The sequence below is a fragment of the Drosophila virilis genome, chromosome X (assembly GCF_030788295.1).
Source record: "Drosophila virilis strain 15010-1051.87 chromosome X, Dvir_AGI_RSII-ME, whole genome shotgun sequence".
Lineage (NCBI taxonomy): Eukaryota > Metazoa > Arthropoda > Insecta > Diptera > Drosophilidae > Drosophila > Drosophila virilis.
The window spans coordinates 22,203,381-22,219,162 of NC_091543.1; the positions used below are offsets into that span (position 1 = coordinate 22,203,381).

The 15,782-nt window shown below is 42.0% G+C and overlaps 3 protein-coding genes across 6 annotated transcripts; 1 reads left to right on the top strand and 2 right to left on the bottom strand.

Moving 5' to 3' along the window:
- Positions 1–2,498: 2,498 nt before the first annotated feature.
- On the bottom strand, positions 2,499–12,651 carry LOC6631832 (sodium-dependent neutral amino acid transporter B(0)AT3). Of its 4 annotated transcripts, none has more exons than XM_015171201.3 (7): positions 12,262–12,651; positions 11,274–11,350; positions 10,903–11,210; positions 9,394–10,351; positions 9,126–9,329; positions 8,634–9,055; positions 2,499–8,427 (listed from the first exon to the last, which is right to left on the bottom strand). In XM_015171201.3, the coding sequence occupies exons 3-7, from the start codon at positions 11,127–11,129 to the stop codon at positions 8,226–8,228; spliced, it is 2,013 nt and encodes a 670-aa protein (XP_015026687.1). In that variant the 5' UTR covers positions 11,130–11,210; positions 11,274–11,350; positions 12,262–12,651; the 3' UTR covers positions 2,499–8,225. The 4 variants fall into 4 exon arrangements, with proteins under 4 accessions (XP_015026687.1, XP_032295849.1, XP_070062996.1 ...); XM_032439958.2 differs by having other exon boundaries at positions 2,500–8,427; positions 11,274–11,672; positions 12,516–12,651; XM_070206895.1 differs by having other exon boundaries at positions 2,500–8,427; positions 11,274–11,672; positions 12,512–12,651.
- A 504-nt stretch (positions 12,652–13,155) lies between these two features.
- LOC6631831 (alanyl-tRNA editing protein Aarsd1-B) lies at positions 13,156–14,807 on the top strand. Its single transcript, XM_002055437.4, has 3 exons — positions 13,156–13,316; positions 13,376–14,148; positions 14,221–14,807. Exons 1-3 carry the CDS (start codon positions 13,278–13,280, stop codon positions 14,702–14,704), a joined length of 1,296 nt encoding a protein of 431 aa, XP_002055473.1. The 5' UTR covers positions 13,156–13,277; the 3' UTR covers positions 14,705–14,807.
- On the bottom strand, positions 14,725–15,650 carry LOC6631830 (mitochondrial import inner membrane translocase subunit Tim29). Its single transcript, XM_002055436.4, has 2 exons — positions 15,520–15,650; positions 14,725–15,454 (listed from the first exon to the last, which is right to left on the bottom strand). Exon 2 carries the CDS (start codon positions 15,443–15,445, stop codon positions 14,870–14,872), a length of 576 nt encoding a protein of 191 aa, XP_002055472.1. The 5' UTR covers positions 15,446–15,454; positions 15,520–15,650; the 3' UTR covers positions 14,725–14,869.
- Between the last annotated feature and the right edge of the window lie 132 nt (positions 15,651–15,782).

Consider the following 15,782-nt stretch of genomic DNA (forward strand, 5'->3'; position numbering starts at 1 on the left):
CACCAACATCGCAAACAGCTTAGAATCAAATGCATATTATTCTCAAATATAATATTTCTGCACTTATTTGCCATGATGGTAGTTCTTTTCACAAAACTCTATCTTGCAAATTACAATTATTTTAAACCTTTTAAATGTCCATTTATAAAGAAGAATCTTTTTTATGACCTTTGAGTAAGTATAAAAATTTTAAGTATTGCCTTAGCGAAGCATGCATCAGATTGGCGGCATCTAAACATATTTTTGTGAGCCCATTGAAAACTAAATATGTATCAGAAACTATTTTGATCGAGAATTTACCAATCTGTTAAATTTGTTACACAACAATTCCTTTGCAAAACGAGCAAAGATTAGATAAGAAAACTTTTGTTTTAAATCATTAACGACTTGATTTGATTTTTATTCTTAAAAATAAGTGATATCATTGCTGCTAACATTTCCAAGCTGTAAGCTCAAAAATGATCCTTAGCTTTTCAATTTTCCTTTATGCTTACACTTCAAACCTGTCAAAATATACTCAAACTCATGTAGATATTCGTGGACATTCCGAATAGCAGTAACATGTGCCAAACCTGCTATCAATGAACAGAACCTGTTAACAGATGCGCGTTATGTTAGGCCACTGTGCATACCACTGTCGGTCGCTTGTAAACGTCGACTTTTGCGGCATTCGTCTTAGCTATTTCATTTATTTCGCCTGCCTCATATGTGTATATATATTGCATACACGTACGTGTGTATGTATGGGTTACGCCTGGGCATGGCTCAATGGCTTGGTTATCTTTCTCTCGCTCCCTCGCTCTATCTCTCTCTCTCTCTCTCTCTATCTCTCTTACTCTCTTGGTCTGTACATATTTATCTTTTCTATTCAACATATGTATTTGTGCATTGTTGTTGCTGCTATTAATGTTGTTGGCGCCTTAGGTTTGTCTAGGCTCGTCCGTCTAAGGTTGACTAGTTGTCGTCTTGACGTTGCAGTCTCTGTCGCCGTCGCAGTCGACGTTGCAGTCGCTGCAAGCGTCGCTGCTGCTGTTGACTTACCATTTAACATGTCTGTTATCGATCGATTGGCGTTGTCGATTGTTGTTGTTGTTGTTGTTGGCGCTGCCACAAAAACTATGCCAACAATTTGTGTGCAGGTGTCGCAGCTACAACAAAAACATAAACAGCAATAACAACAACTGCAGCAGCTGCAGCAGCAGCAGCATGATATTGTTGCATTTTGAATTTTGCTTTTAATTGTACTCGCCTGGCTGGATTTCCATTAACATCTATGCAAAGCTTTTCAAATTTGTGTGTGCATTCAACGAAGCCACAAAAATGTTCAAATGCACATGAACAGAGTTAGCGAAACGGCAACACCAAAGCCATAAGCAACACCAACAACAGCAACACCAACAACACCAACAACAACAGCAACAGCAGAAAAGCCCACTTCAAGCTGTAATTTTCCGCTAATTTGATGCGCAAGCTGCGGCCAAGACGCTGACGGACTAAGCATTGCTGCCCAGCCTATTGACTACCCGGCTGGCTACCTGGTTACCCAGCAGCCTGTCTACACTCCCCGCCCGCCAGGCTGATCACCTGGCAAGCGTTTCCGCCTGTTGCGCTTCGCTGCAGCAAGCCCAGGGGTGTCAACGGGCAAAGGGGCAGAGCTTGCGACTGGACAAGTTAGAACCACAGTTGTGCTGACCGTTAGGAATGCGTGGCATGACTTGCAGCTGCGGCTGGCAAGGTGCCTCAGCCAACTCAGTTAAGACTACCAGTTATCTGGCAAGGCATAAAAGCTCTCGACTCGCAACAAAGCTACAACAGACTGAGACTTGCAACCGCTTAGCGCCCCAGTAAAAGAACCCCGTACCTGGCTCTAGATACCCGCCCATTTTCCGCCCGATTCGCATTCACGCGCAAAATGCAAGACTTCCATTTTATTCACTTTTTAATGAGTACCAGAAAGAAGGAAGCAAGTAAGAAGGTCGGGTCCAGCTGACTGCGCAGTACTCATTTTATAGCCTGACCCCTTTGAAAATTGGTGAAAACCGTATAATTGATTTGATAATATTGGGCTTATATGTAAGAAGATGTCTCATTCGAAGCGTTACATATTTAAGGACAAAATTATAATACCCTCTGCTAAAGTATAAAAATAAGCACATGCACAGGCTTGAAGCACTCTTACCTCTTGATTATAAGATCAAGGACTTCTGAAAACAATACTCTCAGGCACACTAAGTTCCAGCCTGGAATATTCTGTGAACTAGGCTGTAAAACTGCCGAACATATATATATTTATATATATCGAAACCTTTTAGCTAAGCAAGAATCTGGTCTCAAATCCTAGACAACGTTTATGAATATAATATTTTGCGAGCTGAAAGATATAGTTTTTAACTATATATATCCGTATCTCATTATAATAATTATAATAATAATAGCAATGATATTTTATTTTCATATATTATTATTGTCCACATTTGAACAATGAAGATGATAAAAGTAATCTGTCCGTATCAGAAACACCTTTTCCTTCCCTTAAAGTATATAGCTTAAGGCTGCCAATTTATAAAATAATATAATTAGAAGTCGATTTAGAGTTGGCTTTTTACACAATTGCTTTATTGTCATTAGGTAAATTGTTGTTATTGTTCATCATTGGCCAACTTTTAACATAATCGTAATGATATCGAAGTGTCCTTTTATACACAATGCACATCGTTTTATATATATATATAATATTGCATATTATCCTTTGAATTTCGATAGAATATATTTTTTTACAATAGAACAAAATGCAATATTTATTAGAATAGTAAACAATACTTCAATGCTAATTAAATTGAATAAAACGCTTCACATTTTAACAGCATGGTTATTGGGAATTTTTCTGTAATGCTATTTAAGTTCCTTTTTTTATCATAAGTACTTAATTCAAAATTTTGACCCAAATCGACAAAATGGCAAGGGGTTACATCACGTTTTTTTTTCAAAATCGAGTTCGATGCGAAAATCGAAATTTTTTCGATGATTTTTTTTAATATCTCGGGTAATAACTCGAGGGGAGATATGACGTTCCAAAACGACATAACTCCGCGCGGACAAAAACGAAATCACTCCGCGCGGAGATATGACGTTCCAAAACGACATAACTCCGCGCGGACAAAAACGAAATCACTCCGCGCGGAGATATGACGTTCCAAAACGACATAACTCCGCGCGGATAAAAACGAAATAACTCCGCGCGGAGATATGACGTTCCAAAACGACATAACTCCGCGCGGACAAAAACGAAATAACTCCGCGCGGAGATATGACGTTCCCAAACAACATAACTCCGCGCGGAGATATGACGTTCCAAAACGACATAACTCCGCGCGGATAAAAACGAAATAACTCCGCGCGGAGATATGACGTTCCAAAACGACATAACTCCGCGCGGACAAAAACGAAATAACTCCGCGCGGAGATATGACGTTCCCAAACGACATAACTCCGCGCGGAGATATGACGTTCCAAAACGACATAACTCCGCGCGGATAAAAACGAAATAACTCCGCGCGGAGATATGACGTTCCAAAACGACATAACTCCGCGCGGACAAAAACGACATAACTGCGCGGGGAGATATGACGTTCCAAAACGACATAACTCCGCGCGGACAAAAACGAAATAACTCCGCGGGGAGATATGACGTTCCAAAACGACATAACTCCGCGCGGACAAAAACGAAATAACTCCGCGGGGAGATATGACGTTCCAAAACGACATAACTCCGCGCGGACAAAAACGAAATAACTCCGCGCGGAGATATGACGTTCCCAAACGACATAACTCCGCGCGGACAAAAACGAAATAACTCCGCGCGGAAATATGACGTTCCCAAACGACATAACTCCGCGCGGAGATATGACGTTCCAAAACGACATAACTCCGCGCGGACAAAAACGAAATAACTCCGCGCGGAGATATGACGTTCCAAAACGACATAACTCCGCGCGGACAAAAACGAAATAACTCCGCGGGGAGATATGACGTTCCAAACCGACATAACTCCGCGCGGACAAAAACGACATAACTGCGCGGGAGATATGACGTTCCAAAACGACATAACTCCGCACGGACAAAAACGACATAACTGCGCGGGGAGATATGACGTTCCAAAACGACATAACTCCGCGCGGACAAAAACGAAATAACTCCGCGGGGAGATATGACGTTCCAAAACGACATAACTCCGTGCGGACAAAAACGAAATAGCTCCGCGCGGAGATATGACGTTCCAAAACGACATAACTCCGCGCGGACAAAAACGACATAACTGCGCGGGAGATATGACGTTCCAAAACGACATAACTCCGCGGGGACAAAAACGAAATAACTCCGCGCGGAGATATGACGTTCCAAAACGACATAACTCCGCGCGGACAAAAACGACATAACTGCGCGGGAGATATGACGTTCCAAAACGACATAACTCCGCGCGGACAAAAACGACATAACTGCGCGGGGAGATATGACGTTCCAAAACGACATAACTCCGCGCGGATAAAAACGAAATAACCCCGCGCGGAGATATGACGTTCCAAAACGACATAACTCCGCGCGGAGAAAAACGAAATAACTCTCCGCGGAGATATGACGTTCCAAAACGAAATAACTACGCGCGGAGATATGACGTTCCAAAACGACATAACTCCGCGCGGATAAAAACGAAATAACTCCGCGCGGAGATATGACGTTCCAAAACGACATAACTCCGCGCGGACAAAAACGACATAACTGCGCGGGGAGATATGACGTTCCAAAACGACATAACTCCGCGCGGAGATATGACGTTCCAAAACGACATAACTCCGCGCGGATAAAAACGAAATAACTCCGCGCGGAGATATGACGTTCCAAAACGACATAACTCCGCGCGGAGAAAAACGAAATAACTCTCCGCGGAGATATGACGTTCCAAAACGAAATAACTCCGCGCGGAGATATGACGTTCTTAAACGACATAACTCCGCGCGGATAAAAACGAAATAACTCCGCGCGGAGATATGACGTTCCAAAACGACATAACTCCGCGCGGACAAAAACGACATAACTGCGCGGGGAGATATGACGTTCCAAAACGACATAACTCCGCGCGGAGATATGACGTTCCAAAACGACATAACTCCGCGCGGACAAAAACGACATAACTGCGCGGGGAGATATGACGTTCCAAAACGACATAACTCCGCGCGGACAAAAACGAAATAACTCCCCGCGGAGATATGATGTTCCAAAACGACATAACTCCGCGCGGAGATATTACCTTCTAAATCATTACGACTTTTCAAAATCGAGGTGGATGCGAAAATCGAAACTTTTTCGATGATTTTCTTTTAATATATCGGGTAAATAATGTCTGATTTTAAAATATTATACCGTTTTGAATGCGTACGGATCCCTACCATCAGTTGGCATTCAAACAAATTAATCATCGATTGGTTGAAAAATGTTGTTAACAAAAACGATTCGTTCGTAAACTCAACCTTTTTAATGATTTTTTGGAATATGTCCGTCAAATAATGTCCGATTTTGCAATATCATACCAGTTTTGACTCGTAAGGATCAGTTCTATCGATTGGCATTAAAAAAAGGAAATCCAAAAATTTGACCCAAATCGCTTTTTTTCAAAATAAAGGTCGGTGCGAAAATCGAAACTTTTTCGATGATTATACCCTCAACCCATTAAAAATGGGTATAAGGGTTTATTGTATTTGTGCAAAATCCAAATGTATGTAACAGGCAGAAGGAAGCATCTCTGATCCCATAAAGTATATATATTCTTGATCAGCATCAATAGCCGAGTCGATCTAGGCATGTCCGTCTGTCTGTCCGTCCGTCCGTCCGTCCGTATGTATGAACGCAAGGATCTCAGAACATATAAGAGCTATAGACTTGAAATTTTAGATGGGGCAATTTTGGTAAATAATAAGAGCTAGAGTCAGGAAACATGATATGTTGCTTCTAAAATAGAATATATATGTATATGCATTTGATGTTGGAAGAAGAAGGTTCAGAGTATCCCCTTGTCGGGCGCTCCCAACTAGAACCTCTTACTTGTTTTTCAATTAATATATGTTTATTTTTATATTTCTTGCTAATTTCATATAAGTAGGTAAGCAAATTGTGGGCTGGGTCTTTTTGGGGGTGGGGGCGGGTGGAATGACTAGGTATAGTATAATTGTATATGGCATTAAAACATTCTTTCATAATTATTGTCAACATCGATAACACTTAATACAGTTCAATATGCACGCATGTATATACTATATAATAATCTTAACTATACATGGATGCGTGTATATGTATTTATGTAAATATAGTACAACTATGTTAAATAAATTATTAGTTGCATTGCACATTTAACACACATAAATACGTACATATATAGGTACTTATGTAAGTATATTCCTTCAGTGGCATGATATATATATATATTTTTTTTAATAATATTTATAACTCCTTTAGTATATCTAAGTATATTTATAGCCAAGTTAGAGCGAGTTCTTGTCGTCCTACACAATTCGATTTCGGCTAGATGAACGGTTTCGTTTAGTTAGGCATTTAAAATATATGTAGACGTATACTATATAGTATATAGCTGTTAAAACACCGCATGATCAGAGCCCGCAGATATATAGCACATATAAATATATATGTAACTGGCTCCAATCACGTTTAGCTATACCTCAGTTATTACAATTTATGCAGCTTATGTATTTGGCTAAGACGTTCAGATCTTAAATAAGTACATTTGTTGTACTGAGAAATTATTAACAATTTTTAAGAATAACATTCAAAACTAAAAGAAACTAAACACATTTAGATTTCTATATATTCTAGATCCTAATATGGACCAAAAAATAGACGTATGCACAATGTCTGTATGTATACATATTATTATTATAATAGATATGTTCGTATTTTAAGCGACTTAAGAGCTAGAAAATGTTTTTTATAATCGCAACACAGATCAAATTTATTTCAGTTTTCATACTGTCCCCACTTGATAAAGAACTCCAGTAAGCATCTTAGAAACTACAAAACAATTACAAATTAAACATAGAAACTAAGAACCATACGAGAATAGGGTATTTTTCTAGCCAAGGCGTCTTGTTAAGTGATTGAACAACAACACAAAAAGCTAAGCGAATCACAACAGACAATCATATGGGCATATATATAGTGTGTCTAGCAGTATAACATGTCATACTTATTATTTATAACTAAAAAGATATGGTACGGTTTCAACATTGCTTTATCAATAAACATATATTGCACGTATACATACATATATATATATGTATATAGACTAAAGGCAAAAACAAAATAGAGGTATAGAGGACTTCGGAACAAACTATCGAAACACTTTAACTTTAAGCGTCTTTAAACGCTTCAGATACGATTACATTATAAATACATTTATAAGTAGTTTCATATATTAGATATAAGTACATATGTATATATATATATATATAGTCAGCAATTCATTTTATCAACTGGTTGTCAATTTCACTTTGCATTTCAATTTTTCCGTTTCTTCATTTATGTGAAAATTAATGATTCAACTTCGAATATGGCGCGTCATATGAAATCGGAAATGTAGTACATATACATATGTATGTGGGTTATGCCAAAACGTTTCGAGTATTGTATATGTGAGTACCATAATGTGTCCCACTTTTAACTATATATATTCAAAATAAAAAAAAAATTCATTTCCGAAGTTGATTTCAGATTATTTTGTTACTGGCATTTCTGCTATCCGAGCTGCCTTATACACACACACATACATAATTATCGTAGAACATTGAACATATTTATGAAGTTATGCGGAAACATTTTATAGATTTAAGTCGTTTTGTTTTTTTATTAGTATTTGTTTTATTAATTTTGATTTTTTTTTTTGTTTGGTTTTTTTTTGTATTTTTTGTTACTGAAACCGCGCACCAGGCGCTGAGTTCACCGTTGTTTTTGTCTGTGGCCATTGGGGTTCCTAGCATTGTTGTTGTCTTTCGAGCAGTCTTTGGGAACATATAGATACATAACATACATGGGAGATACAGATAGTTGTCGATATTGACGCTGACTTCCATCGGTGAGCGAGCTTTTGGCTTAGTTATTGTCCATATTTACACATAATTGTTTAGTTTCGTTATTGTCAGCAATTGCAGCAGCTGCCGCATTTATTCCTCCTCCTCTTCGAGCGACTTCTCGGGCAGCCCGTATTTGGGACAGCACATACCCTCCGTGCCGTCCATATTAAAGCAAAAGATGCTGCGCTCCAGCTCGGTGGGCTCATGGGGCACGATGCCGTGCACCTCTTTCAGTTCCGCCTCAGGGAACCAGGCAGGATCCGAATCCTCAACTACCTTGATGCCGCACAGACTATTGTTTGTCAAAAACGAGAACAAATTAGCGAACCTTGTAAAGGGTATGAAACGTTTAGACAGTAAAACCCATGAAGCGGTTACCAACCTAAATACTAATATACTTGCTCGATTAACTATTGCTTCAGATATTTGGCATATACTTTTCGCCCAATCAGAGTGAGATGCATGAAGCGATGTTAGCTGTAAGAGCTTTTAACTTACCGCAATATAGCCACAAGTGGTATCCACAGTATGGATGAGAGTATCAGGATGAAGGCAATGACAATGCACCAATGTGGCCACTCCATATTCTCGGTGGCGCCCTTAGCCGCGATCCAGGCCGGGTAGCTGCTGCCCTCGGTCAGCAGCTGGTAGAAGGAGGCCAACAGTATGGTAACCATGGCGCAGGGCGACAAGTACTTCCAGCAGAACATCCAATAGAAGCCTGGCCTCGAGCCGGTCATCATCTCAATGTCATCCGAGAAACGCCTCACCCCATAGATGTAGCTGATCGATAGGCACTCGAAGAGCGCAATAATTAGCAGCGGAAAGTTGCCGGCAAAGCTGTCCATTAGCTGAAAGATGTAGCTGCCGGCGCCGTTGGCAAAGCACATGGAAATCAGGCAGCAGGAGAGGCACAGTGCCTGCAATAAAAATATAACCAGGGATAAGCTGATGCAGCAGCTGCTGCTGTATGGGAGGGATACAACATACGCCAACGATCCACTCCTTGGGCAGATTGGGGAATAGCTTCATGTCCACCAGCGATGTGACTACGCCCTCCAGCGTGCCAAACTGCGAATCGATGCCCAGTGTGAAGAGCATGAGAAAGAAGAGTACAGCCCAGAGCTGGGCGCCGGGAAACTGATTAATCGCTTCCGTAAATATGATAAAGGCCAGTCCAGTACCCGAGGCGCTCTGCAAATGATGACAATTTGCGATTTAGAAAAGTCCAAACATTTAATGAGCGACACACACTTACATTGGCCAGCTCCTGCTCCAGATCGCAGATGGGTAAATTGTGTGTACGATTCTGGGCAACCAGAGCGGCTCGGTCCTCCGTACAGCGGTCAAAGGTCGCTGTGGCCTTAAAGCCAATCACCGAAAAGACCACAACGCCGGCGAACATAGAGGTGCCACAATTGGTTAGCGAAACGAGTATTGCATCCCGATAGCAATTGTTGTTGGCTGGATTGTAGGAGCTGAAGGCTATCAAGCCGCCAAATGCGAGGCCCAGCGAGAAGAAAATCTGTGTGCCAGCCTCCAGCCAGACCACCGGATCGAGCAGCGTGTCCCAGCGTGGGGTAAACAGATGGGCAACCCCGTCGGCGGCGCCCTTCAGTGTGATGCCACGAAAGAAGAATATGATGAGCACCACATAGGGAAATATGGCCGTCATATAGACTATTTTGCCAGACGATGTTATGCCCTGCACCATGCATATGTAGACCAGAAACCAGGACACAATCAGTGCAATGGCCATGTGATAATTGAAGTTCTCCGGCATGTCCACGCCCTCCGAGCACTGCAACGTGGTGCGATACCAATAGAATTGAGTTGGCGATGATGCCACACACTCCGGCTCATGATCGTACGTGTAGTTCCTGTAGAGGCGTGTCGGGCAATCGGCCCAGGGCAATGGCGACTCAAAGCTGTGCAGCAGGTAGATCAAGCACCAGGCAATGATCGTATTGTAATACAGCGCCACAATGAAGCTAACCACTGCCGAGGAGATGCCAATGCCCCCAAGATATGGCGACACCTGGCTCCATACGCCAATTGCCCCCTTGCGCAGTCGCTGTCCAATGGCCAGCTCCAAATAGAAGATCGGTATGCCCTGGATGCACAGCATTATGAAGTAGGGCACCAAAAAGGCGCCGCCGCCATTCTTCTGCGCCAGATATGGAAAGCGCCAAACATTGCCCAGGCCGACTGCATAGCTGTATGGCAAGCAAAAAGAAAAATGTCTGCAGTTCATGAACAGTTCAAGCTAAGAGTTCTAGACAATCGTATTGTTATTTAATTAAAACAGGAATCAGAGAGAATTGTCGAGCTATTGCAGATATTCTGTCGAAATTCCAGCGAATTTTTCGAATTTAAAGCACAGCTCCAATCCTGAACCATTTTTTCGCTTTGAGGTTTTGATTTAATCAAACCTCGCTTAACATACTAGGCAGAAATCCAGGTTTTGGCTCGAACATTGATTGAACACATTCTTCACATTCTTCAAAAGTGAATTGAAGTTATGTATTTAACAAAATTACTTAAATTTTCAACACTGCACAACAATTTAAGAAATAAATACAAAGCACTTTTGAAAAAATAAATATGCTTCGGTTTAAATTATAGTTCGGCTTAGGTTTAGCCAATTTTTCCAATTTAAGGTTCGAGTAATTTCTGGGTTCAAAAAGGACTTGAACTCTTGAATTAATTAATTTTTAAGCTTTTATTTATGCATATAGTATAGTATATCAGGTATATCTTTACTCACCCTATGGTGGCCAGCAGAAACATAATTTTGCTATCCCAGCTCTCGCGCTCGTCACCCTCCTTCTCGCCCTCAACGATATCCTGCTGTTCCTGTTGATCGACAGCAGTGGCCAGCTCGACCTTAATTTTGCTGGTGCTGGCATCGGATCCAAATGGTGGCTCCTGTTCCAGTTCGGATGACTCGTCAAAGGCATCGGACATGAAGCCCTGATTTGTGGCACCATACATGGGCTGATGATGGTGATGCAGTGATGTGTGATGATGATGACTGACGCCATGCTCCTTGGAGACCAGACGGCCACGCAGCTCCTTGAATATCAAATATAATAAGCTCAATGTTCAACTGGTTTATAGGCTACACGATTCACTCACCCGCAGCTCCAATTGATCGATACTTTTTTGGCTCTTGAGCACAATGTCACGCGAGCTCTGGCGGCGCAACAGTTGCGCTGTATTGGCCATTGTCGACGATTAGAGTTAAACGTTAAGAGTTTTGTTGTTACTTTTAAGAATTCTTTTGTCTAAGTCTTTCTAACTGTTATTTACTTAGCAAACAAGTACTTTGTACATAAGAAATGTGCGCTCTTGCGAGTTGATAATCGGCAAATTCTGTGCATGTGCGTGGGTTGTTTGCTGTGCTGTGCTGCTCAGGTAACTAACGGCTTAATCGTGACATTCGCATTGCATACTTTTGTGCGCTAAGTAAAATTATCACTAGACGCCATCTTAATTGGTGCTGTTCTTAGTTTCCTTTGGGCTTGATGGTGACGGCTAAACAAATTGTAATTTCAGGCAAATGAGCAAGAACGTAAAATAACCAAAACGTATATAAAAGTATCATGCAGCAATAACAATCAATCAGTGTATAAATACACAATATAAAACAGCCAACGGAGACACAAACATGCCCACAGACGACTGAGGGCTCCCGTTCAGGACACATACTGACAGTCATTGACAAAGCGCAGCATGGCTGGAGCACCCGTCCATAATAAATCAATCAAATGAACTTTACTACAACGACCCACATACGCAACACACACACACACGCGCATACACATACAGGAACACCCACAGCAACTGATACCTAATACGATAGGATTTTAGTAAAACAGGCTGATAAAGTACCCAGGATAATGGTTTTCACGGACAGAAACAACAGTAAATGTTGCCTTGAAAACCCTTTGATATCGTGAGTTCTAGTCAGTCGTCCAATACTGTATTCTAACAACACATACATATATTTTAACGATTTTTTTTTAACATTTTTATAATTCAACGCGTGCATACACATCATTCCACAATTTTTGATTAACTATATTGTTTATTTGAAATTAAATTTTCAATTCATTTTTCGTACCGTCGTCAGCGATTGAGTTAGTAAGATTAACAACAACAATTATATGTTGCCTACTTTTCGGCTGGCACTTTTACATATATAAAAAGCCCACGCAAATTGGTTGGCCCTTATATAACGAAACGCTCCTGCTGCAGACGATAAAAACGAATATGACGATAACGAAACGAGCGTAGGGTAAAGGACACTTTACACGTGCTGCTACGCAGGTGAGTGTCTAGGCATTTAACTGTATTAAGAGCCCTTCACATACATACATAAGCTGATAATGCACATATATTTCCAAATATATATGCGTATGTATGTATGCGATTACAAGCTTATCAACGTTAGACCCAGTAGCGGGTCGCAATGACGCGCCGTACTGCTGAAACTGCAGGACGATGACAAGAAACTGTTGAGCGGACAACAGGATGAATACCAGAGGTCGCATACGCAGCATGCTGCTGGTATATTAAGCGCGCGCGCAGTCAACAACCAGGATAGCTGGTGGCAGTGGGCGTCAGTTAGAGCGAGACGACAACAGTGGGGGGTAGCTGGAGTTCTGAATGAAATGGTTTGTGTAAACAGAAAAGGCCAAAACAAAGAAATGAGCAGCAACAAATTAGGCCAAAACCACCACTTCCACAGACAGCTGTTGGGCATATGCTTTTGTATTTGTATGACGGTTACGTGAATTATAAAATTTAAAAACTGCCACGACCGTTACATGTGAAATCAAATGCAAAGAGTGCGTTAATGTTAATGGCAGTTAAATGAACAGCGTCAACGTAAATAGTAAAGACGTAAAGCCAGGAACGTAAGCACAGTTAATGTATATACAAAAAAATACCCAAAACAAAGCGCAAAGTATCGAATCATCGCAAAGCAGAACAACGTAACGTAACGCAAACGCAATCGAACACGTTACGATATTTACCGAGTGCATTTGTTTTTGTTGTTGCCGGTTTCGGGCCCTGTAAATGACAACACTTGCCAAAAGATTTCATAATTAACCCAAACAAACAGCTGCTAACAACATGGTCTTCAAATGTCAGGAAGACAGCTTCCTTAAGCAGGCAAGATGCACTCACCTTCAAAGGATGCCATCACCGCTTAATCCATGTCTTTCTTGCAGTTCCGGACGACTGTCGTCTCGTGCGAATATGCTACTTTGGAGTGGAGCGGCGAGGACAATAGCGCAGAAGCGCGTCAGCTGCGCGGCGTCAACTTGGTCTGTGAGGACACCATCCTGTTTCCCGAGGGCGGCGGTCAGCCCTGCGACTATGGCACGATCAATGGGCAACCGGTACGCAATGTCTTGCGCAAGGGCAGCACAGCCATTCACTTTGTCGAGTCGTCTACCTGCTTTGAGGAGGGTACCGAAGTGCAGCAGCATTTGGATTGGCCGCGCCGTCTGGACCACATGCAGCAACATTCCGGTCAGCATCTGATAACAGCACTGTTCGATCGCGAGTTCAAGTATGACACAACGTCCTGGTCGCTGGGCGCCAGCGTCTCATATATACAGCTGAGCACACCACATCTTATTAGTCGCGAGTCACTTGATCTTATAGAGCGGCAAGCCAATGATCTAATTCGCGAGGGTCGCGCTGTCAGCGTGCTGCTCGTGGACCCGGAGGTGGCACAAGAGTTTCAGGATGCACGCGCACCACGCGGCCTGCCCAAGGACCATGAGGGACTGGCACGTGTTGTCCGCATCGAGGGCATTGAGTCCAACATGTGCTGCGGCACACACGTGACCAATTTGTCCCAACTACAGTGCATCAAGCTGTTGTATGCCGAGAAGGTCAAGTCAAATGTTCTGGTGTATTTTGTGGTGGGTGAACGTGTCCTGCGAAAGCTGGGCGAGATCTTCAAACGCGAGCAGCAGCTCACAGTGGCGCTTAAGTAAGATAACCTGATAACCCATTTCCCTTATCATGAAGAATTCCAGAATGTTATCCAATCGAAATCTTTTAGGGGCGGCCCACAGCAGCATCTGGAGCTGGTGCAAAAGCTGCATCAAAATGTGAAATCCACACGCAAATCGTTTCAACAGCTGTTAAAAGATTTCGCTAACGCAGAAGCCGAACGCCTGGAGAATCTGCCCAAAGCTATGCGTCCCAAATACTTTGCCCTTCATCGGCGTGACGGCATCGAAGTTGACTTCATTAACACATTTCTGCGAAATGCCCCAGAGGAAATTTTCTATTTTTTGACCGTGTCCGAGAGCGTGTCGAGCGGCAGTGGCGCCAAAGGACATATGGTACTGCGCGGTGAACCGACGCTGGTGGAGCAGCTTGGTCCAAAGTTTCTTGAGCTACTCGAGGGCAAAGGCAATGGCAAGGAGAACAATTTTCAAGGCAAGATAACGAATCTTTCCGGACTACAAGAATGTAATGCTCTGTTAGAGGCGCACTTTAAGCCAAAAAAACCAAATGCAGATCCCGCGAGCGCCTCGTGAAACAGGAAATATCGCATTACTTATATTAATTTGTACTAATTGGTTTGTTTTCTCTTGAAATGATGTACAATTTATGATATTAAACATAACTAAGCAGAGGTAACAGACAAGTTGATTTCGCGATCACTAGATGAAGCACACTGTGGTGAGCCTATTCAAACACTATCACAGATAGTTGATATCGTAATTTCGCATCTTCCACTTGAGACGCCAGAACTGGTTCCAAAAGCCCACATCGATGATGCGTTCGTGGAAATTCAGAAGGCCTACTGTTGTGTACTCACAAATGGCCGGATAGGTGCAGTCATCCTCGTCATACATATCCACCCACATCAGCGTGAAGAAGCCCAGGGAGAGGAGGCGCAGCTTCTTCTGATTGATGGCACGCTCCAGCATAATCAGATATTCGGCAGATTCGGGGTTCTGTTGTGCCGGTGGCAGCGTTATCATGCGGTTTGTTTGTTTACGCAATAGCGTCATAAAGGCAAGGTGATCTGGATTGTTCTTGGCCGTCTGGTACAGGGCGATTAAGCATGTACCGTATGCCAGCGTTTTCTTAGGCTTAGCATACGACTCTTTAATGACGCCAACGGCCACTTCTGAGTAGTCACGCAACAATCCTTTCCAGTAGTTGGCCCACTTCTCCACCACAGTTCCTTTAAAACGCTCTGGCAGTGTAAATTTCTCCTCCAAACGCACACGCAGAGCGGCCATGCGGTTGCCCACTTTAAGCAAACGCATTATGCAGCGCTGCAAAAGATAATTTAATTCAATTTGATGCAACAATAATAAAAAGTCAAAAAGATTTTACATACGTTCCGAACCTTATATTAACTATCGAAATTATTTTGTTACGTTCTGATAGTTTGACATGTTGTAAGATACGCTATTGAAAACTATCGATATACCTTATCAGCTGCAGCCAGTCACAAAGCGTCGAATAGTTTCAAATTCATAATGTGAATAATAAACTAATACGCTAGACTACCTTTTTTTTATTCATTACCTCATTTCGATGTTATTCTCCTAAGCTGATTAAAACAAAAAGTTTATTAAATATTTCCAACACCATTGAATG

What these genes read in the sequence shown, in the direction of transcription:
- LOC6631831 (XM_002055437.4), top strand. Translation starts at nt 13,278, where the DNA reads ATGGTCTTCAAATGTCAGGAAGACAGCTTCCTTAAGCAG. An exon ending in AAGACAGCTTCCTTAAGCAG is followed by an intron (nt 13,317 to 13,375) that starts GCAAGATGCACT and finishes TCTTTCTTGCAG; the next exon opens with TTCCGGACGACTGTCGTCTC. An exon ending in CAGCTCACAGTGGCGCTTAA is followed by an intron (nt 14,149 to 14,220) that starts GTAAGATAACCT and finishes GAAATCTTTTAG; the next exon opens with GGGCGGCCCACAGCAGCATC.
- LOC6631830 (XM_002055436.4), bottom strand. Translation starts at nt 15,445, where the DNA reads ATGCGTTTGCTTAAAGTGGGCAACCGCATGGCCGCTCTGCGTGTGCGT.
- LOC6631832 (XM_032439958.2), bottom strand. Translation starts at nt 11,363, where the DNA reads ATGGCCAATACAGCGCAACTGTTGCGCCGCCAGAGCTCGCGTGACATT. An exon ending in TTTCTGCTGGCCACCATAGG is followed by an intron (nt 10,352 to 10,902) that starts GTGAGTAAAGAT and finishes CTTGCCATACAG; the next exon opens with CTATGCAGTCGGCCTGGGCA. An exon ending in TGGAGCAGGAGCTGGCCAAT is followed by an intron (nt 9,330 to 9,393) that starts GTAAGTGTGTGT and finishes CATCATTTGCAG; the next exon opens with AGCGCCTCGGGTACTGGACT.